The sequence below is a fragment of the Rhinoderma darwinii genome, chromosome 8 (assembly GCF_050947455.1).
Source record: "Rhinoderma darwinii isolate aRhiDar2 chromosome 8, aRhiDar2.hap1, whole genome shotgun sequence".
NCBI classification, from domain to species: Eukaryota; Metazoa; Chordata; class Amphibia; order Anura; family Rhinodermatidae; genus Rhinoderma; species Rhinoderma darwinii.
In genome coordinates this window covers 3,523,821-3,550,596 of record NC_134694.1, presented here as the reverse complement: position 1 = coordinate 3,550,596, position 26,776 = coordinate 3,523,821, and the positions used below count along the sequence as shown (strand labels likewise).

The 26,776-nt window shown below is 44.8% G+C and overlaps 1 protein-coding gene across 1 annotated transcript in view; it reads right to left on the bottom strand.

The window, feature by feature from the left end:
- ASS1 (argininosuccinate synthase 1) overlaps positions 1 to 15,440 on the bottom strand; it is a 55,981-nt gene extending 40,541 nt beyond the window's left edge. The window contains exons 1-5 of the mRNA XM_075834662.1: positions 15,340 to 15,440; positions 4,315 to 4,367; positions 2,740 to 2,855; positions 942 to 1,010; positions 116 to 304 (exon numbers count right to left, since the gene is read on the bottom strand). Of these exons, the coding sequence (XP_075690777.1) occupies positions 116 to 304; positions 942 to 1,010; positions 2,740 to 2,855; positions 4,315 to 4,367; positions 15,340 to 15,425 (513 nt within the window). The 5' untranslated portion in view covers positions 15,426 to 15,440. The remainder of the gene's footprint in view (positions 1 to 115; positions 305 to 941; positions 1,011 to 2,739; positions 2,856 to 4,314; positions 4,368 to 15,339) is intronic.
- Between the last annotated feature and the right edge of the window lie 11,336 nt (positions 15,441 to 26,776).

Genomic DNA, 26,776 nt, shown 5'->3' with positions numbered 1-26,776 from the left:
GTACGGCCGGAGGCCGAAGAGTTGATTATAGTGGAGACATAAACCAGCGGGGCCGGGGGTATTTACACTTATCGGCTCCCCTAGGAGCCAATAAAATCTGAACATTAATAATCACCTTCCCGGTGGCCCCGTGGGAGACGAACTTTGCCCCCTCTCTTTTGGCAATCTCCACTTGTTTCTTGGCAATACAGGGACGCGCCAGTGACGTGCCCAGAAGATACCGGTCCTCATAGATGGCATTAGCCTGGACTGCCGGCCAGATGAATTCTTCCACAAATTCCTTCCGTACGTCCTCGATGAAGACCTGCAGGAGGGAGAAGGACCAGGGTCAGATATCAGACATCATCAACAAGGGCGGCACATCGGAGGGACATCACGCTCTGGAGACGCCCGGCGCCACATAGTGCCGATAACCCCGAGATGGTGGGACACATTAGGTAGAGAAAGTACAAAACAAAACAGACACAACCCTGATGTAAATGTAATCAATAGTAAGTCAGTGACGAGCTGCTGCCAAGATCCAGACCGGTAGACAAGGAGGTCACCGCAACAAACAGGAAAAAATGGACCATACACGGCGCGGCTACGTAAAACGTCAACAGATTGAGAGATTATGCCAAGTAGAAATGAAGCAATGAATTTAATAATAATGATAAAGGGCTACGCGTTTCGACACTGGACAAGCCTCTTCCTCAGGCTGGACACAAATCACACAGTGTTGCTCGATACACCTGGATATTTGAAAAAAGCCGCCAAGGTCTAGGGGTCAAAGAGCCGCCATGACGTCATCGTGAGATACAAACAACAAGTTATATGTGGTATTTATGGTGTTTGTATCTCACGATGACGTCATGACGGCTCTTTGACCCCTAGACCTTGGCGGCTCTTTGACATATATTGCAGAATATTCCGGGACGCAGTATTAATATTCGGGGTGTTACCTTCTTTGCCCCTAGACTCAGGGCTTTCTTCCGCGCCTCCTCGAAGTCTTCATTTTGCCCAATATTTGCCTAATGAGAAGTAAAAGTGAAATATAATTGAATCGTCGTCTTTGCGCCACTTTGGGTGCGTCACTGATTAATACGACATCTTATTGGGCAAGTGATAGAAATCTCAGACTAGAACTATTTTAAGGAACAGGAGTCCCCTTTTATTTTAGGAATCATTGGGGGGGGGGGGGGGGGAGGTTTTCTCAGCCCCCTCCCCCATGTCGTCTTCTGCTGTGTCAATAATCGTGGATTTCCCCTTTAAAAATAAAAACATCCTGAACGTTAACCTGCAAATTTATAAGGAGAAATAATTCCGACAGTACAATTTCTGTGACATTTCAGCCCACACAGGGCGATCACCCAGCTTTCCCAGAGTCCTGAGAGGCAAAGTCTGACTAGACGGCTCAATATAGGAGAATGCGCCATTCAAAGGGTGGGGAAAGCTGGGTGACGATCCTTGCAGGGATGTTTTATTTTCGGAGTTCTCTGGTCTTCTAAATAAACAAATACTGAGCACTTATCAGGTCCCACCGATGCCGGATTAAAGGAATTTCACCGTTTTTCTGTAACTTTCTAATGTACTTTGTGTTAATTTTTTCACTATTTTCAAGATCTCTGCTTGCTGCAGAGACGAAAAAACCCATCCTGAACTAATACTTCAGTTGAGTATTTGTTATAATTGTATCCCCTGTGACCTAATCAGCCTGGACACCAAACTGATACATTTTACCTGCACTGACACAATGTAACAAACTATCCAGAGGAGAGACATTTGCGCTGCTGTGTTTGGCTCACAGAGGATTGTCCAGACTGATACATTGTAACAAACTTTCAGCCATAAAAAACAAAAACGTATTCAGTCTGGGCAGCTTTTCAGCCTCTGCATGTAACCAAGAATATTCCCATTAACTGACAGCAAGCAGAGATCTTGAAATAGTGAGACTTTGAAACCCAAAAATATAGCAGAACTTATTATTGTACAGGGATTAAGCTTTATGGTCAGAAGACGGAGGAGCCTGGAGATCGCAGGAGGGGCCCTAAACCTGCTGCCGGGGCCCCATGTAGCCATGCTAAATCTCCGCTTCTTGCCCATCTCGTCTCTGTTCAGTGCCAGGCGGCCGGGAAAATAATCCACTGCTTCCTGGCAGGAACAATCACTCCTGGGAGTTTTCTGCCGTTCCCCGTCCTGGAGAAATGACTCAACATCCTGAACGCGGAGCCCAGAAAGCAGCTCAGACACTTGTGAGACTACTTCCCCAACATCCACACCAGGAACAGCAGAGCCGCCCTCCCCCACTGCTCCCAGCCCCATATTGTGGCACTCTGAGGTTGTCACTTCCCCTCCCCCACACGGCAGTGGAGGGGGGCACAGCTCTGATCACCCCTAATGTTTCTACATCTGATATGATCCTCTGATTTAAAGGGGAACTCCACCTAAATTCTGCTCCAACTGACAGCGCAGCAAAGGTGAACGTTTATCTCCGCCACACGCCGTAACACGACGCTGCAGGTGACATTTGTACACACTGGATATAAGAGATGATACGTCAGTGGTGACGCGGCTCCTGATCAGGGGGTCACAGTGATGATATCATTGCCCTCCTCAGCTGAGCCCTCGATATTGCCACAATCCTTCCATGATCACATCTGTACAGACCACGTTGTCAAGAACACACCCCCAACTATGTTAGCCCCTCCCACTTTAAGACAACAGCCTTATGCATGAGGGATCATCTGTACCACAACTCACCAGGTAAGCGATGATGTCATACCCCTGTTCCTTCAACCACACCAGAATGCAGGAGGTGTCGAGCCCCCCGCTGTATGCCAGGACCACTGTGCCTTTAGCCTGGGACATGTCGACTGCTGCAGGGAGAGAGAAGTCGGTTACTTTGAGAAATCCGCCATTACTGCTACATTGTTACCTCATGTGAGAGTTTATGAAAATGTGGACACAAGGTGGCGCCGGCTGCAGGGGATGGAGGGGTCTGACCTCTTACCACATGAAAGGTTAAAGAGCCCGGCAGACATCATAGCACCTACTATGGAGGCAGCACCTGGGCGCCAATGGGCCCCTCCACCCGCACTATCCATCTATCTCATATGTATCTATCTATCTATCCCATATCTATCTATCTATCTATCTATCTCATATCTATCTCTCTCTCTCATATCTATCTATCTCATATCTATCTATCTATCTCATATCTATCTACCTATCTATCTCATATCTATCTATCTCTCTCATATCTATCTATCTATCTCATATCTATCTATCTATCTATCTCTCATATCTATCTATCTATCTCATATCTATCTCTCTCTCTCATATCTATCTATCTCATATCTATCTATCTATTATCTATCTATCCATCTATCTATCTATCTACCTATCTATCTCATATCTATCTATCTATCTCATATCTATCTATCTATCTATCTCATATCTATCTATCGCATATCTATCTATCTATCTCATATCTATCTACCTATCTATCTCATATCTATCTCTCTCTCTCATATCTATCTATCTCATATCTATCTCTCTCTCTCATATCTATCTATCTCATATCTATCTATCTATTATCTATCTATCCATCTATCTATCTATCTACCTATCTATCTCATATCTATCTATCTATCTCATATCTATCTATCTATCTATCTCATATCTATCTATCTCATATCTACCTATCTATCTCATATCTATCTACCTATCTATCTCATATCTATCTATCTATCTCATATCTATCTATCCCATATCTATCTATCTCATATCTATCTATCTCATATCTATCTATCTATCTCATATCTATCTATCTCATATCTATCTATCTCATATCTATCTATCTCATATCTATCTATCTATCTCATCTCAATCTATCTATCTATCTATCTCTCATATCTATCTATCTATCTATCTCATATCTATCTATCTATCTCATATCTATCTCTCATATCTATCTATCTATCTCTCATATCTATCTATCTATCTCTCATATCTATCTATCTATCTATCTCATATCTATCTCATATCTATCTATCTATCTCTCATATCTATCTATCTATCTATCTCTCTCATATCTATCTCTCTCATATCTATCTAACTATCCCATATCTATCTATCTATCTCATATCTATCTATCTATCTATCTATCTATCTCTCTCTCATATCTATCTAACTATCCCATATCTATCTATCTATCTCATATCTATCTATCTATCTATCTATCTATCTATCTATCTATCTATCTCATATCTATCTATCTATCTATCTCATATCTATCTATCTATCTATCTATCTATATCTCCTGTCTTCACTTACCAGGGTCTTGGAGATGTGAGATGAATGGATAGAACTGCTGAGATCCCGGCGTGCTGCAAACACAGAAACACATGGTGGTCACCGCTGCTCTCCATGAACCGTGAGGGGAATGATCAGCGGCTGCCGTCTAGTGTCCTCCTTATCTCTTAAATTGTTAAGACTCTTTCCTGCTGTTTTTTACGTTTATCTGTTTCTGGGAAAGTTGAGTGACTGCCATGATGGCCGCTAAGAGGATCTGTGACAACTTCACTATAATATTCAGCTTATAATTAACAATGGGGGGGGGGGGGGGGGGGGGGGTCTGTCCTAATAGTCACATTAACCCCTTAATGACCAGACTATTTTCATTTTGTTTTTCCATTGTTACATACAAAGAGCCGTCATTTTATTATTTTTCTTTTGACTTCCGTACGAGGACGTGGTTTTATTTTGTGGGGGTGAGTTATCCGTTACATTGCCTACACATTGTTTTTATTAACTTTTAATTTGGGGGGGGGGGGGAGAAAAAAGTGGTTATACGATCTATTAAATATCGACTAATTGTACAGATCAGTCAACAGTTATATTACTAGTAATTCCCATTGACTGAACTTCATAGGGACTCTAAGATGTCGTGCAGCGCCCCCTAGAGCAGGAATAATACCACATTCACAAACACAGGGCCGACCTTAGGGTAAAAGGCGCCCAGTGCGAAATTATGTTTCGGCGCCCCACCCCATCATAGAAAAAATTCCCCATAGAAAAAGTATAATGCCCTATATATGCCCCACACAGTATAATGCCCTATATATGCCCCACACAGTATAATGCCCTATATATGCCCCACACAGTATAATGCCCTATATATGCCCCACACAGTATAATGCCCTATATATGCCCCACACAGTATAATGCCCTATATATGCCCCACACAGTATAATGCCCTATATATGCCCCACACAGTATAATGCCCTATATATGCCCCACACAGTATAATGCCCCACACAGTATAATGCCCTATATATGCCCCACACAGTATAATGCCCTATATATGCCCCACACAGTATAATGCCCTCACACAGTATAATGCCCTATATATGCCCCACACAGTATAATGCCCTCTATAATGCCCCCACACAGTATAATGCCCTATATATGCCCCACACAGTATAATGCCCTCACATAGTATAATGCCCTATATATGCCCCACACAGTATAATGCCCTCACACAGTATAATGCCCTATATATGCCCCACACAGTATAATGCCCTATATATGCCCCACACAGTATAATGCCCTATATAATGCCCCCACACTGTATAATGCCCTCTATAATGCCCCCACACTGTATAATGCCCTCTATAATGCCCCCACACTGTATAATGCCCTCTATAATGCCCCCACACAGTATAAAGCCCTATATAGTGCCCCACACAGTATAATGCCCTATATATGCCCCACACAGTATAATGCCCTATATATGCCCCACACAGTATAATGCCCTATATAATGCCCCACACAGTATAATGCCCCAGCACAGTATAATGCCCTATATAATGCCCCACACAGTATAATGCCCCAGCACAGTATAATGCCCTATATATGCCCCACACAGTATAATGCCCTATATAATGCCCCCACACAGTATAAAGCCCCAGCACAGTATAATGCCCTATATAATGCCCCCACACAGTATAATACCCCCACACAGTATAATGCCCTATATATGCCCCACACAGTATAATGCCCCACACAGTATAATGCCCTATATATGCCCCACACAGTATAATGCCCTCACATAGTATAATGCCCTATATATGCCCCACACAGTATAATGCCCTCACACAGTATAATGCCCTATATATGCCCACACAGTATAATGCCCTCTATAATGCCCCCACACAGTATAATGCCCTATATATGCCCCACACAGTATAATGCCCTCTATAATGCCCACACACTGTATAATGCCCTCTATAATGCCCCCACACTGTATAATGCCCCCACACAGTATAATGCCCTCTATAATGCCCCCACACAGTATAAAGCCCTATATAGTGCCCACACAGTATAATGCCCTATATATGCCCCACACAGTATAATGCCCTATATAATGCCCCACACAGTATAATGCCCCAGCACAGTATAATGCCCTATATAATGCCCCCACACAGTATAATGCCCTATATAATGCCCCCACACAGTATAAAGCCCCAGCACAGTATAATGCCCTATATAATGCCCCCACACAGTATAATGCCCTATATAATGCCCCACACAGTATAATGCCCTATATAATGCCCCCACACAGTATAAAGCCCTATATAGTGCCCCCACACAGTATAATACCCCCACACAGTATAATGCCCTATATAGTGCCCCCACACAGTATAATACCCCCACACAGTTTAATGCCCCTTTAGTGCCCCACATACTGTATTATAATAATATAATATATTGTAACCCCTTCAAGGACACAGTATTATGCCCCATGTAGTACCCCTACACAGTATAATGTCCGCTTAGTGGCCCCCACACAGTATAATGCCCCCCTCCCCTGGCTGCCACACACAGCCCACCCCCTTGTAGGTAGTGTCCCCCTATACATTGTGCCATAAAGCCCCCCTATTATCAACAGTGCAATAATTCCCCACCTCCCCCTTGTAGACAGTGCCCCCCAAACAAACCCAAAAAATGGTACTCGCCTATGCCCCGTTCCCACGACGAACTGATATGCTCCAGGGCGGGATCCTTGCTTCGGCCGGCGTGAATCTGTAGCCCAGTACAGAGTCTCCCAACCTTTTTGGACATGAGGCAGCACTGGAAAAATAATTTCTCAGGGCCCCCCTACCAAAAATGGTTTAGAGAAAGACAGTAAACGGCTAAAAAACAGAACTACAATCTCAGGGTCTGTTCACACAGCGTTTTTTGTAAGGCAGAATAAATCTGCCTCAAAATTCCTTTAGGAAGTGACAGCGATGTTTGACATTAGTTGACTTTTTTTTTTGCGTTTTCTTTAAACAAAAGACGCAGGCAAAAAAGCTCCAAACGGGCGCCGCAGGTATTTTCTGCCTCCTATTAATTACAGTTGGAGCTCAGAGGTGGAAACCACTTGAAGACCATCAGCCCCCCACTCACAGATGCCCCCTGTAGATAGTGCCACACAACCCCCTTGTAGGTAGCACCCCCACTTCCTGTACATAGCGCCACTGTAGCTCCCTGAAGAAGCGTAATCCCCGCTTGAGTTCTCTGTCCATATATGGACAGTGACATCAGGGGCTTCTCCTGGAGCCAAATCACCGGCCACCGCATCGGCAACGCTGAGCGGGGGGATTCCGCTTCAGGAGTTGCCTCTGATGTCACTGTCCATATATGGACAGAGAACTCAAGCGCTCCGTCCAGGAGCGGAATCCCCGGCCACGCACTAGTAGAGAGCAGGGAAGGAAGATACCTCCCTGCTTTGCTATAGTGTTCAACAGTATCTGCGTCCTAAGGACACAAATACTACTAAAGGTGGCTTCCCCAACGCTGTAGCAGCCACAGTGGGGGAGCTCTTCCCGATGGGGGGGGATCGGGCGCCCTAATGTAATAATGCAGTATTATAGTAGTTATAGTCCTGTATATAGGAGCAGTATTATAGTAGTTATATTCTTGTATATAGGGGAGCAGTATTATAGTAGTTAGGGTATGTTCACACGGCGGGGGTCCGTAACGGCTGAAATTACGGGGATGTTTCAGCCTGAAAACATCCCCGTAATTTCAGCTGTACCGGCATGTGCAGGCGCTTGAACGCCGCGTCAATTACGGCCGTAATTAGCGCTGCTATTCATTGGAGTCAATGAATAGCGGCTCCAATTACGGCCAAAGAAGTGACAGGTCACTTCTTCTACGCGGGCGTCTATTTACGCGCCGTCATTTGACAGCGGCGCGTAAATATACGCCTTGTGTGAACAGACAAACGTCTGCCCATTGCTTTCAATGGGCAGATGTTTGTCAGCGCTATTGAGGCGCTATTTTCAGACGTAATTCGGGGCAAAAACGCCCGAATTACGTCCGTAAATAGGCCGTGTGAACATACCCTTATAGTCCTGTATATAGGAGCAGTATTATAGCAGTTATATTCTTGTATATAGGAGCAGTATTATAGTAGTTATATTCTTGTATATAGTGGGCAGTATTATAGTAGTTATATTCTTGTATATAGGGGCAGCATTATAGTAATTATATTCTTGTATATAGGAGGCAGTATTATAGTAGATATATTCTTGTATATAGGAGCAGTATGATAGTAGTTATATTCTTGTATATAGGAGCAGTATTATAGTAGTTATATTCTTGTATATAGGAGCAGTATTATAGTAGTTATATTCCTGTATATAGGGGCAGTATTATAGTAGTTATATTCTTGTATATAGGGGGCAGTATTCTAGTAGTTATATTCTTGTATATAGGAGCAGTATTATAGTAGTTATATTCTTGTATATAGGGGGCAGTATTATAGTAGTTATATTCTTGTATATAGGAGGCAGTATTATAGTAGTTATATTCTTGTATATAGAAGCAGTATTATAGTAGTTATATTTTTGTATATAGGGGGCAGTATTATAGTAGTTATATTCTCGTATATAGGAGTATTATAGTAGTTATATTCTTGTATATAGGGGGCAGTATTATAGTAGTTATATTCTTGTATATAGAGGCAGTATTATAGTAGTTATATTCTTGTATATAGGGGGCAGTGTTATATTCTCGTATATAGGGGTAGTATTATAGTAGTTATATTCTTGTATATAGGGGGCAGTATTATAGTAGTTATATTCTTGTATATGGGGACAGTATTATAGTAGTTATATTCTTGTATATAGGAGCAGTGTTATAGTAGTTATATTTTTGTATATAGGGGCAGTATTATAGTAGTTATATTCTTGTATATAGGAGCAGTATGATAGTAGTTATATTCTTGTATATAGGAGCAGTATTATAGTAGTTATATTCTTGTATATAGGAGCAGTATTATAGTAGTTATATTCCTGTATATAGGGGCAGTATTATAGTAGTTATATTCTTGTATATAGGGGGCAGTATTATAGTAGTTATATTCTTGTATATAGGAGGCAGTATTATAGTAGTTATATTCTTGTATATAGAAGCAGTATTATAGTAGTTATATTTTTGTATATAGGGGGCAGTATTATAGTAGTTATATTCTCGTATATAGGAGTATTATAGTAGTTATATTCTTGTATATAGGGGGCAGTATTATAGTAGTTATATTCTTGTATATAGAGGCAGTATTATAGTAGTTATATTCTTGTATATAGGGGGCAGTGTTATATTCTCGTATATAGGGGTAGTATTATAGTAGTTATATTCTTGTATATAGGGGGCAGTATTATAGTAGTTATATTCTCGTATATAGGGAGCAGTATTATAGTAGTTATATTCTCGTATATAGGGGCAGTATTATAGTAGTTATATTCTCGTATATAGGAGCAGTATTATAGCAGTTATATTCTTGTATATAGGGGCAGTATTATAGCAGTTATATTCTTGTATATAGAGGGCAGTATTATAGTAGTTATATTCTTGTATATAGGGGGCAGTATTATAGTATTATATTCTTGTATATAGGGGCAGTATTATATTCTTGTATATAGAGGCAGTATTATAGTAGTTATATTCCTGTATAAAGAGGCAGCATTATAGTAGATATATTCTTGTATATAGGGGGCAGTATTTTAGTAGTTATATTCTTGTATATAGGGGCAGTATTATAGTAGTTATATTCTTGTATATAGGAGCAGTATTATAGTAGTTATATTCTTGTATATAGGGGGCAGTATTATAGTAGTTATATTCTTGTATATAGGGGGCAATATTATAGTAGTTATATTCTTGTATATAGGAGGCAGTATTATAGTAGTTATATTCTTGTATATAGGAGGCAGTATTATAGTAGTTCTATTCTTGTATATAGGGGGCAGTATTATAGTAGTTCTATTCTTGTATATAGGAGCACTATTATAGTAGTTCTATTCTTGTATATAGGTGCAGTATTATAGTAGTTATATTCTTGTCTATAGGGGCAGTATTATAGTAGTTATATTCTTGTATATAGGGGCAGTATTATAGTAGTTATATTCTTGTATATAGGGGCAGCATTATAGTAGTTATATTCTTGTATATAGGGGCAGCATTATAGTAGTTATATTCTTGTATATAGGGGCAGCATTATAGTAGTTATATTCTTGTATATAGGGGCAGCATTATAGTAGTTATATTCTTGTATATAGGGGGCAGTATTATAGTAGTTATATTCTTGTATATAGGGGGCAGTATTATAGTAGTTATATTCTTGTATATAGGGGGCAGTATTATAGTAGTTATATTCTTGTATATAGGAGGCAGTATTATAGTAGTTATATTCTTGTATATAGGGGCAGCATTATAGTAGTTATATTCTTGTATATAGGAGGCAGCATTATAGTAGCTATATTCTTGTATATAGGGGGCAGTATAATAGTAGCTATATTCTTGTATATAGGGCCAGTATTATAGTAGTTTTATTCTTTTATATAGGGGGGAGTATTATAGTAGTTATATTCTTGTATATAGGGGGCAGTATTATAGTAGTTATATTGTTGTATATAGGGGGCAGTATTATAGTAGTTATATTGTTGTATATAGGGGGCAGTATTATAGTAGTTATATTCTTGTATATAGGGGCAGTATTATAGTAGTTATATTCTTGTATATAGGGGGCAGTATTATAGTAGTTATATTCTTGTATATAGGGGGCAGTATTATAGTAGTTATATTCTTGTATATAGGGCCAGTATTATAGTAGTTTTATTCTTTTATATAGGGGGGAGTATTATAGTAGTTATATTCTTGTATATAGGGGGCAGTATTATAGTAGTTATATTGTTGTATATAGGGGGCAGTATTATAGTAGTTATATTGTTGTATATAGGGGGCAGTATTATAGTAGTTATATTCTTGTATATAGAGGGCAGTATTATAGTAGTTATATTCTTGTATATAGAGGGCAGTATTATAGTAGTTATATTCTTGTATATAGAGGGCAGTATTATAGTAGTTATATTCTTGTACATAGGGGGCAGTATTATAGTAGTTATATTCTTGTATATAGGGGCAGTATTATAGTAGTTATATTCTTGTATATAGGGGGCAGTATTATAGTAGTTATATTCTTGTATATAGGGGCAGTATTATAGTAGTTATATTCTTGTATATAGGGGCAGTATTATAGTAGTTATATTCTTGTATATAGGGGCAGTATTATAGTAGTTATATTCTTGTATATGGGGGCAGTATTATAGTAGTTATATTCTTGTATATAGGGGGCAGTATTATAGTAGTTATATTCTTGTATATAGGGGCAGTATTATAGCGGTTATATTCTTGTATATAGGGGGCAGTATTATAGTAGTTATATTCTTGTATATAGGGGCAGTATTATAGTAGTTATATTCTTGTATATAGGGGCAGTATTATAGTAGTTATATTCTTGTATATAGGGAGCAGTATTATAGTAGTTATATTCTTGTATATAGGGGGCAGTATTATAGTAGTTCTATTCTTGTATATAGGAGGCAGTATTATAGTAGTTCTATTCTTGTATATAGGAGCAGTATTATAGTAGTTCTATTCTTGTATATAGGAGCAGTATTATAGTAGTTATATTCTTGTATATAGGGGGCAGTGTTATAGTATTGTATATAGGGTATATTATAGGAGTTATATTCTGGTCACTGTACCTTCTATGTGTGACCCTGCTCCTGTTATATCCTCTGCTTAGGTTTTGTAGCCTGGGGGAAGATTTGTCGTGTCAGGACGGGCAGTACCCGGGTACAGTCATGTGAATAGACTATGGTGGCGGCACTGGATTCCTCATATTAGGTGTCTGACTATCGGCTCTGCTAGGATGAGACTTGTACGAGTCTGCATTGTTGGAGTGTAATAAGGTATAAACTTTTGAGTGCAGGGTGTGGACACTTGTCAGGGAGAATTAGTGTCAGAGCTTCCTTCTACATTGTGAAAGGTGCAAGAGACAAAGCGACTCATCTGGAATTAAACAGTAAAGGATCCAGAATTTATATTTCACACAACGACCACCGGCTGCATTCATCCTGGCTGGAGCTATTGCTGAAAAATCCCAAGTAAATATTAAAACTTTTATGGTTCTTACCCAGCTTTAGTAGAAACTGATAGAACTAAGAATTAGCTGAAAATTTTCCAATTTAAAGTAAGAGGATAATTTAAGATCAATTGGGGGTGTAGACGTGGAAAGAGGACATAGACACCGTCGCTACCAGTGACATGATGCAGTATATGGGATTCCTGCCCAATGAGGTTTACAAACACTGAAATAAAAGTTTATCAAGAGTGAGGCCTCTACATCGCCATCTCGTGGTCACATGGGGTACGGCACACTTCCTGCATATTTGTAATTATTACACCACATCTGGTTGTGGGGTTCCAATAATAATGTTATATAAAGACAATTACCAGTTGTGCAATTCCCTAATATGGTAGAAACTAGAACACGGCAAACATGACAAAAGCAAAAAAGACAAAATGCTGTCCACCTGGAGCCACCACTAGAGGGAGCTCGCTGCATAGTGTTACACATTGAACTCTATAAGAACAGTCTGCAGTCAGCTCCCCCTAGTGGTCACTGCAGATAGAGAATGCTATGAGGGGGAATTTGATCAAACTAGTGTAGAAAATTCACAAAAAAAGACTTAAAAGTAGCATTTTGCATATAAAATTGTGACTTTTCTGCAGCTTATGTCACCCTCGACTTTTTGGAAAAAGGGGCGTGGCTTACCAAAAATGGAACATATTTATTATAATTTTCGCCTTAAAAGTGGGGTAAATTATAGCAGAACTCCAGTAGAGGCTTGTGCCGGGCCATGTACTGTGCCCCCACCCCACTCCGACCAGACTACCTCCCAAAAAATGACGATAAAAAAAATCAGTCACCAGTCCTCTTCTCCCCTCCGGGTCCCCTCAGTATGCCGCAGCTCATACAACAAACTGATGGGGAGCAACGTCAGGACGTCGTAGGTAACGCAGCATGCGGAGGGGATCGGGAGGAGAGGATCGGTGAGGAGTATAATTTGGTGGCTGGCGCACGTCTGCGATGGTTACGCCACAATTGGCGCACAGCCAGGGGAATTAAATCTAAGGGTGAAGAATGGATATAGGGTAACACTAGAAGTGTCTCGGCTCTGACCAGTATAGCAGGTTTTCGCCGACTATCTTCGGAAACAGCCGTTACCCAGAATCCCCTTCACCGAGACAGGAATGACGGACAGCCGTAACGACCCGCCAAACCTTAAAACCTGCACAGAACCCCCAAAACATAAATCACAAGGCAAGTGATCCGGATCTGATCCCGTCACATTGTATGTACCCCCCCCCCCCCCATAATAACGCGCAGGGAACGGCTGATATATTACAGAGCGGAGTCATAGCAGGAAGAACGGTCACATTCTCCTCACTGGAAAACCCCTGTAGTATTAGTAACCCCGTCATTGCATCATTTACCGTCATTGCATCATTTCTCGTCATTCCTCATGTTTCTGGTTTTTAATGACGAGAATATTTTATTACACACGGAGCCTGTTCTTTATGTCGCCTGCACAGACCGTAGAGGAGACGGCGCAGGACCAGGTGTAAAGCCGCGACAGAGGACGGACGAGGTGACCGCTTAACTAGCAATTCCCCAATATCTCACAATCACCGAGGAGAGCGGCACGATGATCCCCTGCCCTGCCGACAGATCTGGGGGGTGGGGGGGGGGGGTGTTACTGGCAGATTATTAAAGGGACCCCCCTCCCTTGAGGAATTGCTGTTCAAGCAATTTGCCCAATATAAGATTCTGATTGGCTCCTGAATTTCTGTGGAAGAACGACAAGTTACAGAAACGCGGTGAGGGTATGATGGGGGGGGGGGGCGGCAGGTGGGCATGTTGAGAGTAGTAGTTCTACAACAGCTGGAGAGCCGCAGGTTGGAGTCTTCAGTGTCTGACATGTGGATCATGTAACCTCCTGCCAGTCATGGATGAATATATATATCCCTCCCACACTAATCCTCAGCTTCTGTGGAACCACAGCTCCCAGCATGCAGATATTAGCTGAAATGTCAGGCGCAGGGTAGTGCACCTTATTTCTCTGTAATGGGGATCCCCCAACCTCTCAGAAGCAGCTCACATTGTATTATTATCAAGGGGGCAGGAACGAGAGGGTGGCAGGGAGTAGTGGGTGGCAGGGGGTGCAGGCAGGGAGGAGAGGTGGCAGTAGTGGGTGACAGGTGGTGCAGGGAGGAGAGGTGGCAGTAGAGGGTGGCAGGGGGTGCAGGCAGGGAGGAGAGGTGGCAGTAGTGGGTGGCAGGGGGTGCAGGCAGGGAGGAGAGGTGGCAGTAGTGGGTGACAGGGGGCGCAGGCAGGGAGGAGAGGTGGCAGTAGTGGGTGACAGGTGGTGCAGGGAGGAGAGGTGGCAGTAGAGGGTGGCAGGGGGTGCAGGCAGGGAGGAGAGGTGGCAGTAGTGGGTGACAGGGGGCGCAGGCAGGGAGGAGAGGTGGCAGTAGTGGGTGACGGGGTGCAGGCAGGGAGGAGAGGTGGCAGTAGTGGGTGACAGGGAGTACAGGTAGGGAGGAGAGGTGGCAGTAGTGGGTGACAGGGGGTGCAGGCAGGGGAGGTGGCAGTAGTGGGTGGCAGGGGGTGCAGGCAGGGAGGAGAGGTGGCAGTAGCGGGTGGCAGGGGGTGCAGGCAGGGAGGAGAGGTGGCAGTAGCGGGTGACAGGGGGTGCAGGCAGGGAGGAGAGGTGGCAGTAGCGGGTGACAGGGGGTGCAGGCAGGGAGGAGAGGTGGCAGTAGTGGGTGACAGGGGGTGCAGGCAGGGAGGAGAGGTGGCAGTAGTGGGTGACAGGGGGTGCAGGCAGGGAGGAGAGGTGGCAGTAGTGGGTGGCAGGGGGTGCAGGCAGGGAGGAGAGGTGGCAGGGGGTGCTCAGTACTCACAGTGTTGCTGCTGCTTGATCTTGTGCTGTTGCCTCCTGCAGATCCTTACATACAGTGACAGGCAGGGGGAGGGGATGTGACGTCATGTGCCCAGTACCTGCCCCCTACTATTACAACATTGCCTGCTCCCAATAATTGCTCACCTGGGAACCTCCTGCTCCAGACCAGTTCTAGAAATAGTCCCATCTTATCGAGATGTTACATTGTATCTAGCAGCCATAATATAGTCCCTCTGCCAGGTGAAGTGAATAACACAGGTGCTATTGTAAGCAGATCATCAGACAAAAGGATGGGGGGATATATTAGGGGGGAGAGATATGTGGGGGGGATATCAGGCAGCAAGTGATTAGTCAGTTCTTGAAGTTGATGATGGAAGCAGAAAAAAAAATGGAGAAGCTGTGATGTGTAGACGACCGGGTCAGATCATCTCCAGAACAGCCGGTCTTGCGGGGCGTCCCAGGTCTTGGGAGGGGGTGTTCCCTGTGTTGCGGGGTGCTCCAGGCCTGGGGGGGTCCCTGTGCTGGGGTGCTCCGGGCCTCCCCTGTGTTGGGGTGCTCCAGGCCTGGGGGGGGGGGTGTTCCCTGTGTTGCGGGGCGCTCCAGGCCTGGGGGGGGGGGTTCCCTGTGTTGGAGTGCGCCGGGCCTCGGGGGGGGGGGTTCCCTGTGTTGCGGGGTGCTCCAGGCCTGGGGGGTTCCCTGTGTTGCGGGGTGCTCCGGGCCTGGGGGGGGGGGGGGTTCCCTGTGTTGCGGGGTGCTCCGGGCCTGGGGGGTTCCCTGTGTTGCGGGGTGCTCCGGGCCTGGGGGGGTTCCCTGTGTTGGGGTGCTCCAGGCCTGGGGCGCTCCCGGTCGCACTGGTCAGTCCTGGCGCTCGGGTACACATTATAATCATTATCTATGGATACCACCAGTGATGGGCTGTGGATTTAAAGGGGCCCCCAGTCCAATATAAATAAATATTAAGCCTCATATAATGAAAAGTTCCACAATTTTCTAATATGCTTTGTGTTACACGTTATAATGTTCAAAATCTCTGCTTGCTGTCAGTGAACGCAAACATTTTTTGTTTACATCCAGATACTGAAAACCCGAGCAGACCTAATACTTCTCACAGCGGAGGGTTTGTTACAGTTGTATTCAGTCTAGAGAATCCTCTTTGAGATAAAAATACATCAGCAGTACAAATCTCTGCCCTGTCCTGATAGTTTGTTACAATGTATCAGTGCAGGTAACTTCTTGACTTGTTCTGGTTATTTCTCTCGTTTGATGACGTGACCTCTGACCTCATAGCGAGACCCCGACCATGGGATTTGGGGATTTAGAAAGAAGCACAAAGTGTTGACCTCTCCGGCGCGGCTGATAATGGGACTGCAGATCAAGCGAGGCCGCGTGCCCGGAGGATGTTGTAACCCATTAATAATTGGGAAATACAGAGGTGACGCTGAGAGTCGGAGTCCATTAGACACGGGGGGTCAACAAGAACCGGGAGCAGTCCCCCGAGAATGTCATACATAGCCAGTCCCTGCACCGTCCCCTACATGGGTGACAACCACCATCATTGTGCTCACAGGGACCCCGAGTAACATCACCCCCCCATTCCTCTCCTGCTCTGCCTGTCGGTCGTCATGTCATTGCCTTTTAGCGCTCATATTCCACCTGCAATACCCGGACCTCTGAACTTCCATCATAATCTATGGGGGTCCATGAGCAGACGGGAAGACGAAGTGAGAAAGTGCCATAAATGTCTGATAGGTGGGGGTCTCACATCTGGGACATGCGCCTATGTGGAGAATGGGGACCCCTGATGCATCGAGAATGAATGGGGAGGTGGTCTCACGTGTATGGCTCTACACTCAGTCCTAGGGGAGAAACGGAAACTTGGGATCCCCGTTCTTCACATTCTGGGACCTCCACGTCCACATTTATGACATAATGGTGGGAGTTAAGAATGCGTCTTTCCGAGTTCAAAAAATGCTGCGTGTGAATTTGGACACCCCAAATATAAGACAAAGGACCCCCGACCACCGCAGCCAATAGACCAATGCGGACCCAGAGATCTCTATAATCAAATATTCCAACGACATCTAGTGGTCTATATTGGAACTGCACTAAATAACCTGCTCTTCTCCAGCAGTTTCTTTCGCCATTTAAATACAATCTATTATTCTCTGTTATCAGACATGTCAGGCTGGGGGAGGATGACTGTAGGACAGGTGAATACAATCTATTGTTCTCTGTTATCAGACATGTCAGGCTGGGAGAGGATGACTGTAGGACAGGTGAATACAATCTATTGTTCTCTGTTATCAGACATGTCAGGCTGGTGGAGGATGACTGTAGGACAGGTGAATACAATCTATTGTTCTGTTATCAGACATGTCAGGCTGGGGGGAGGATGACTGTAGGACAGGGGAATACAATCTATTGTTCTCTGTTACCAGACATGTCAGGTTGGGGGAGGATGACTATAGGACAGGTGAATACAATCTATTGTTCTCTGTTATCAGGCATGTCAGGCTGAGGGGAGGATGACTGTAGGACAGGTGAACACAATCTATTGTTCTCTGTTATCAGACATGTCAGGCTGGGGGAGGAGGACTGTAGGACAGGTGAATACAATCTATTGTTCTCTGCTATCAGACATGTCAGGCTGGGGGAGGATGACTGTAGGACAGGTGAACACAATCTATTGTTCTCTGCTATCAGACATGTCAGGCTGGGGGAGGATGACTGGAGGACAGGTGAATACAATCTATTGTTCTCTGTTATCAGACATGTCAGGCTGGGAGAGGATGACTGTAGGACAGGTGAATACAATCTATTGTTCTCGGTTATCAGATACGTCAGGCTGAGGGGAGGATGACTGTAGGACAGGTGAATACAATCTATTGTTCTCTGTTATCAGACATGTCAGGCTGGGGGGGGGGAAATGACTGTAGGACAGGTGAATACAATCTATTGTTCTCTGTTATCAGACATGTCAGGCTGGGGGGATTATGACTGTAGGAAAGGTGTTCCTTGACGTCGGCAGGAACGCTGCAGTGACATCATTGAGCCTGCCTTTGCCAAGCCCCTTTAGAATAGGTTGGAAAGGGCCTATAAAAAAATTAAGCCGCTCCCTTCGTCATGGGAACGGGGCGAAGTATTACTTTTATTATTTTTTTTAAAGGGCAGTGTAGGGAGGCAGCATTTTTCATCTGGGGGCATTATTACTGTGTGGGGGCATTAATGGCACAATATTACCATATGCTGCACAAACACTTTGTGTGGCACTATTAGTTGGGGGTCACTGTTGTACTATTATTTAGGGGGCACTCTTTTCGCAGCAGTAGGTCACTGGAAATAGTAGGATGGGAAGTCTCTGTACAGGTTGAAGCTGTGCTGGAAAAGCGAAGAGCTAAAGACATCCGGGCAGCAAACGTTGTAGAGACGAGTCATGGCGGCATGGGTCAGATGTAGAGAAAAGGGGAAGTAAACTACTACAACCAGAGAAGACGTCACCTGTGAGTCACTGGATGTAACTACTGTAATCACGTATATAAGTTCTACAGTGTCGTAATACTTTGCAGAGCGCCAGTGTAGTCCTTCTATGGTAGTAACACACTGCAGAGCTCCAATGCAGTTTTTTTGGGGGGACTCGCTTTCTTTGCACCCCCACAGTGAAGAGGACAGAGAAGACCACAGACTGGTATATTGGGGTCTGATTTTTAAATGCAGTCTGAACTATTACATAGGGCTGGTTAACGTGAGAGGGGGAGTGGGCGTGGTTTATACGTTTTCGGTAGGTCCCGCCTCTCCTGGTTCCGTTTTCCGCACTATTATAAGGTGTGGATCTCAGGTTCAGTGGAGTAACACGGACACATAGTCGTACATTATACCCTGCTGATAACTGTCCGTTCTACAGTCCTCGCCCCCCTCCCCCATGTATTTTGGTCAGGGGTGATACATTGTGTCTTTTTTGCTCGTCTGTCCTGAGTCAAGGTCGTGCGCGGTTTGTTTGCCGCCGCTGTCATCTGACTACCTGAGAGGGGCAGACATGTCAGCAGGTTGCAACAGCGCTGGAAGAAAAACAAATCGTGATCCTGCCAGGTCCCAGCATACCCTTCATACCCCTCCCTGCCCCCCAATGTACAATGATCCTGATACCTGCACATTGTCCGCAGCAGCGCAGGGGGAGGGGCGGCCGAGGCTTCTCTGGATCCTGCAGGCGTCGTCGCTCGTTCTCTCGGTGCTGGGACCTGAATGTGAATAAAACTATTATTGTGACATACCTTTAATCTGGCATCCGATAATCCGGAAAATCTGATGATCCAGTACGAGCAGCGAGAAAACCGTGACGAGACGCCTCGTCGTCTTCTGGAAAATTCTGTATCCTTACACACCAGCGTTATGGACTTTACTATGGGGATCTGATGATCCAGAATATTTGATAATCCGGCATCTATCAGCTCCCATTATTAACAGATTTTTGTGGTTTTTTTTACTGAAAATTTCTTACAATTTTTAAGATCTCTGCTTGCTGTCAGTGAATGGGAACACGTGTTAATATCCAGAGGCGAAGAACTTGAACATACCGAACAGCTGAAGGTTTGTTACAATGCATCGGTGAAGGATAAACACAGCATTAATATATCAGGTGTGGCAAGTGACACAGGACGGGGGGCAACTAACAGTCTTGCGACCGCCATTCACCTCATTATTTATGGCGATTACTTTGCTGTAAACACTCCGCAGCTGTGGAGATCTCATCTCGCCCTAAATTCTCAGGTGTTTGGGGTGTGAAGGGAGACGCGATGTTCTGCTCTAACATGAGCCGGCAGCTGACATCTCCTATTATCCAGCGCATTGATGATTATTATGAGGATTATACAGACTTGGCCGGGTCTAAAGTCAACACACCAATGTGTCCGCTACATGACCCCCCCCCACCCCCAAAACCACAGATAGGGAGGGGGCGCAACCGAAAAGAGGCGGCGGTGTCCTGCGATACCTCCAATCAGTGCCGTCCATGCGGAAGAGTGGACTGTACCCCCCATCTTTAACCTTGGGTTAGTATTTCTCACTACTTATGAAATCTCTGCTTGCGGTCAGTGAGTGGAAACTGGCTGAGAACCTGTCCTGACCTAATACATCCCACAGTTAAGGGTTTGTTACAATGTATCCAATCTAGACAATGCACTGTGAGCTCAAAGCTGATACATGTTACCTGCACTGACACATTGTAACAAACTATCAGGATAGCTGTGTGATTTGTGCTGCGGATGTGTTTATCTCACAGAATATTTTCTAGATTGGATACATTGTAACAAATCCTGAGCTGTGAAATATTTGTACAGGATTTTAGTTTCGGACCAGAGAAACAGAGGAGAGGGGTGAGGTTCTCTTTAATAGATGTTTTAGTAAATCATTTTAGTCCTCATGAAATAACAATTCTGGAGCCTCTTCTATTATAAGTCACCATTGTGCCGTGCCTCTGTTATTCCTCCTAGAAATGTATGAATAAATTAATAACTCGGTGTTAACATTTGGGGGCGTGCCCCTACATACATTGTCCAATCAGTGCTGACAGACTGTAGGGACACGCCCCTTTGACAAGGAGAACGGTAACACCCAGTTATCAATTCCCATATTTCTAGGAGAAATAACAGAGGAACAGAACAAGGCCGAGCTCTAAGAAAATATGTTCCAGAATTTATATTCCACGGGTGATTAATGTATTTACTAAACCGGACACGTCCGGAGAAGCGGAGATGGTTTCTGTTCGGCTTTTTCCGGAAATCAATGTATCGGAGTACGGACTGAATAGAAAGTCTATGAGCCCGTTCTCCGCTATAACGGCTTTCCGGAAAAAGCAAACAGAAATGAAGCGGCTCACACGAGCGCTCCTGCCGGTTCGTTTTAGCGATTGGTGCGGGTCCGAGCACTGAGACCACCACCAATCAAAACTGCTGACATGTCAGAAGTTTGTCGAATGTTTAGTTACCCTTTAATGACCTGTGCGAAGGAAAACCATCAATGTGGACAAGGTCAGGAGACGGCGGCCGCGGTCACGTGATGGCAATCAAATGGCGGCTCCAGGATACCAGGGGGGGGGGGGGACGGACGCGCTGCCACCAGAGGAAGACCCTGAGGGATATTTTCCAGGTAAATCCAGGTTTTATATAATAATCTCTTCATCATCAGGAAATAACACCGCGTTATATTCACAATTATTACATCACGGCCTGAAGACACTAAAAGTTACAGGAGACGTATAAATAGGGTTATAGAAAAGAGCCTAAAAATGATCAAAACACAAGAATAACGTAACGCAGCGGCGCCGAGAAATCCAGTGACATCACTACAGAGGCCGCTAACGCATCAGACTAAAGATCTAATGACCGATCCACGAGGGAGAGGCCCCCAGAAGGGTCCGCAGGGGGAAAGAGGAGGGTCCCGGATAGCTGAGCCGACCGGTTCTTCAACTTTAGGGAATTAGTAATTCCCTCGTTTGGTCACACAACTTCCTTGTATTCTCACCGACGCTCATCTATCCGGGACACCCCTCCCCCTTTCTCCTGCCAGCATCACCCGCGCCCTCGCCCCACTGCTGACCCTTCGGTCAGTTGATCTTGTACACCGGCCGCTCTCTTTAGTTTGATGTCATTTGATGTCACTGACAGATAGGGGGGGGGGGGTGCAGGTGACACAGCAGCACAAAGCAGACAGGACACAATGTTACCCCTGGTGGTGGCTTCAAATACTGCAGTGTGTGAATAAGGTCTCAGAAGATCACAGATAAGACTTGTAGAAGATGCCAGTCACATGGTTACGTGTAGTGCTCCACGCTGGCTGATTAGTTCCACCCATGCAATTAGTTTCGGCGGGCTGCCCAGCATCTTCTATGTGCACCCCACAAAGTACTTGCACCCCGATCTCCCCAACACCAGGCTGTGCACTTAGTACGGGCGTAACTTCTAGGCTGTAAGGCAGCACGGGGCAATACACCTCATTTTGGGGTCTATTTTATAATCAGATTTATAAGTCACCCTTAACATTTTAGCTGTGGGGTACGGAGGATTTTTTCTAAATGGCTCTTTGACCCCTGACCCGGATGAAATTTAACTATTGCGTATATAACATCAGACGGTTTTACGATTTGTCCGACCAGATTTAGAAATAATAATAGAAATATAATAAGAAAAGCAAAAAACCTGGATTTACCTTGAGGATATTACGCCCTTGGGGTCTTCATCTGGTGGCAGCGCGTCCCGTATCCCGTTCTTCCCTCCGGTTCTGTTATTCGGAGCCGCCATTTGATTGATAATATCCTCTATACCTGCAGCCACCACTAGAGGGAGCTCACTGCATACTGTGTTATTAGAGAGTTCAACGAATAATCAGTAAGCAGCGTGTGAGCTCCCCCTGGTGGTGGCTGCAGGTTTCTGGATCAGAAAAACAAAGCTCCAACCGCTGTAAAAGTTCACACGCGGTAGATTTTGTTGCAACAAATCTGCCGCGTGTGAACTTGCCCTATAGATATATTATAACATAAGTCTAAAAAACATAATCCCTTTAAGGGCATCCATGAGATGGACGGTAAATGTGGGACACTGAGTAACCCTGTAACTGCTCATCTTGCAACGATCCTAATCTATCATCTTATACTCCAGTCACACCCAAAGCTGCATTTACAATTCTGCTGCTAATAAAAAGCAGTGCATGAACGGTTAGGCCAAATGGCAGATTCCAGCGTTCAGCAGAATAGAAACGTTTGCTTTGGAGGTGACTAGAGTAGAGGCAGTGCAGGCTCAGTACAAGGTGAAATCACTTATTAGCAGAGCGTCACTTTAAATACCCAAACATCAACATTGGCATCACCCACGGTAACCAGATTGCGACGGCGCGGACCGTGGGTAACGCCCTCTATGAGGCGACAGAGAATAAGAAGAAGGTCGGCGGCGAGTTTCTGGTATTAGTTTTATTTCCAGCGATACGGCAGTTCTCAGAACTGAATGGCATATTGTATCATGCGTATGGAAACGTATTCTCAAAGCGTCTGTGTCCGCCAACAGTCGGGGTGCAGGTGTCGGGGTACATGAATCGGCCTCTACGGCAGAGACATAGAAAGTGACAGACTAAATATCGCGCGGGGGAGGCATAAAAACCGTGAACACCCCCCCTCCCCATAACATAGAGGGTGCTCTACGTATCGACCGGTCGCGGATACACAATGAAAACGCACAAAACGCAGAGGCCTCTGGGTACTGGCGCCCTCCTGGCCTCTTCTAGAGCGGGCGCGGCGGCCGGGTCTCGTTGGCACAGGAACACTGAACATTTTTATTTTACGGTTATGGCACACTGATAATTACGGGGCGATGAGCGCGGGCGCCCGGAACACGGAGAATAAAATAGATCTATATTTTGGCAGTAATTTCATATATAGAATTATTATTATTTTATTTTTTTTAAAACCTCTAAAAAGAACATAAAAAGTGGGAAAAAACATTGTAACGTTACGTAGAACGGCGCATAAAAGTCTTCTCCGAAAATACCAACGTAACCGCTTCAGCGAGGAAATCTCGCTCCTCGTATTTACATCAGGGGGATGGGGAGGGGCGCAGTGCACATAATGGGGGTGGGGGGGGGTAAATATTCTATTTTTTATACTCTATACATTCGGACGATGAGGAAGCAGCGGCTGAGAAAACGAAATCATTTCCTTTCCGTAGACGTTTCCGTCTTTTCAGGATGAGACACGAGGTTCGCGATAAAGCTCGGAGACGCCGCCAGTGCGGACAATAATATACTGTCCACCGAGACTAAAATCTACAGAGAGCTCTACAGCTACATTAAAACACGAACAGACGCTCCATAAACGTGGGGGAGGGGCAGGGACGGCGCGGAGATTGGAGGCGGAGTTAAAGGGTTGCTCCACCTTTGGCGTTAATTTCAGAATATTTTAGGCAATGACCTAAACAGCGATTCCCTAATATATTGTTATTAGAAGAAGCGCTGCGGTCAGCCGTGGGACCGATCCAGACACCGCGCAGAGCAGTCACTGGGGGAATCCATCAGCAACTTGTACAGAAGCCTGTAAGGGACAAACAGGACACATCACATACTGTAAATCAATACCTGCGGCTCTCCGGCTGTTGCAAAACTACAACTCCCAGCATGCATAGTTCTGAATCAGCCGTAGGGCCCCGTGGTGGGATCACTGGTCTTCTTAGAACGCACCGGCCCACGTCTTACTGATGGATCCTCAGATCTACGTGTGGATCCCTCCCGGAGCGACTGATGCTACATTTTGTACTAAGATGGAGGTGCCCTTTAAGTCAACTTGGTACGGTTCCCTGCAAGATCCCAAGACGTCCAATGACTGCACCAAAGACGGCTCGACTCCAGCCGCCGGCTTACACGCAGAGAAAAGTTGAGTGAGCCGCCATCTTGACCGAGAAGGCCGGCAGAACAGGACAAGCACACAGAACAGGCAGCAGAAGTCCTTTCTTCACAGATTAGTGGTTTGTCAGAGGACCACGATATAAAGGTGCGCTCCTTCTACACGAGGCTCCGCGGTACCTCGCGCCTCAGTCTTCTGATTCGCGCTCCCCACGGGTCATACATGTGTCGCTTATAATCCAGGAGTGGTGACAGACCGCCATCATCCACCGGCGACCAAAAATTCTCCCTCTTACGGAAACTGACCCTGCCCTTTAAATCTACAGGGGCGGTTTTGGAAGCGGATGATGCGTTTTGAGCGCACATGCAGCAGGACGAGGTTCAGAAAAACCCAAAATAATTTTAGGGTGGTGCCCCTTATAGGTGAGCATAGGCAAGGAGACAGGGCGAGCATGCAGGCAGAAAAAAAAGAGAGTGACCAGCTGTGAGAAGGGCCCTTAAAGGGGCCGCGACCAGATAGGAAGTGAGGAGCAGAGATGGGAGGAGCAAAGAAAAAGGCGGGACAGGGAGGAGGGGGAAGTATAGGAAGGGAGAGAGGGCTAGGGGAGCAATGAGGAATTAATAATAACACGCGTGTCAATACGGTCGGGTCCAGTCTCGCGCCCAGTGCGATTAGTTGGTTAAACATGGCGGCAAAGCCTGGAAATCTGCTGCGGAGAATATAACAGGACATATTGGGCGTTAGAGGTCACTGGGGTTACTATGGAGGAGGAATACACCATGAAACATTGTAACACCGATAACCGCGTCCATTTTACGGTATCGCTGGTCGCTCACAGGATTCCCGTATGTCGGGATAAGACTCAGACGATTTTTTATATGTTTTGGCTATTCAGTCCGACTGTCAGGTGGATATGGAGGGAGTGTGGGGGTCTTATTTTTCTCCTGTATAAAGCTCGCCCCGGGGTCCTTGCATCAGCACCTTTACGAATCTACGACAAAACATACATGAAATACGTTAGAGAGCGACAAAGACGGAGGGAATCATCAGCGCAAACCAAACCCACATCCCCCAACGAGGGCCCCATCCCGTCCTACGTCAAAGCTTCATCAGGAAAAGTTCTGCAACTTTCTAATAGACTTTGTGCTCCAATTTCTAAACCTATTCTAAATCACTGCTTGCGATCAGTGAATGGGAACACCAACCAGAGGCTGAAAACCTGTACAAAATGCTTCTTACAGCTGAGGGGTTGTTACTGTTATATCCAATGAGGTTAACAGCTTGGACTTCAGACTCCTATTTTATCTGCACTGATACATTGTAACAAATAGAATAGAGATTTGAGTTGTTGATGAGTTTAGCTCACAAATGATTCTCTAGACTGATACATTGCAACGTACCCTCAACTGTGATCAGTATTTAGTTCAGGATGAGGTTTTCAGCCTCTGGATATAATAAATAATGTTCAAATTAATTGACAGTAAGCAATGATGTTGAAAACGGTGAGGAATCAAAACAAAGTCTATTAGAAAGTTTCAGAACAGCTCAATATACAATGATGAAGCTTTATAAACATAAGACTGGGGGTCCACATAAGCCCCCCGCTGCGGTATATTGTATATTAACAAGAAGCACTGGGAGGTGAGAACAACACAAGGAAAAAAGGTTCAATCAAAGGGGACCAACATTTTAGTAAGTAACTGCCCTGTAAGCATCAATAAGAATGGGGTGTAAGATGTCCACCCCTGAACCCCACATTACAGATTATATACAGATATAACCTGTGTACGTACGTTACTGATCCGGAGTTACATCCTGTATTATACTCCAGAGCTGCACTCACTATTCTGCTGGTGGAGTCACTGTGTACATACGTTACATTACTTATCCTGTACTGATCCTGAGTTATATCCTGTATTATACTCCAGAGCTGCACTCACTATTCTGCTGGTGGAGTCACTGTGTACATACGTTACATTACTTATCCTGTACTGATCCTGAATTACATCCTGTATTATACTCCAGAGCTGCACTCACTATTCTGCTGGTGGAGTCACTG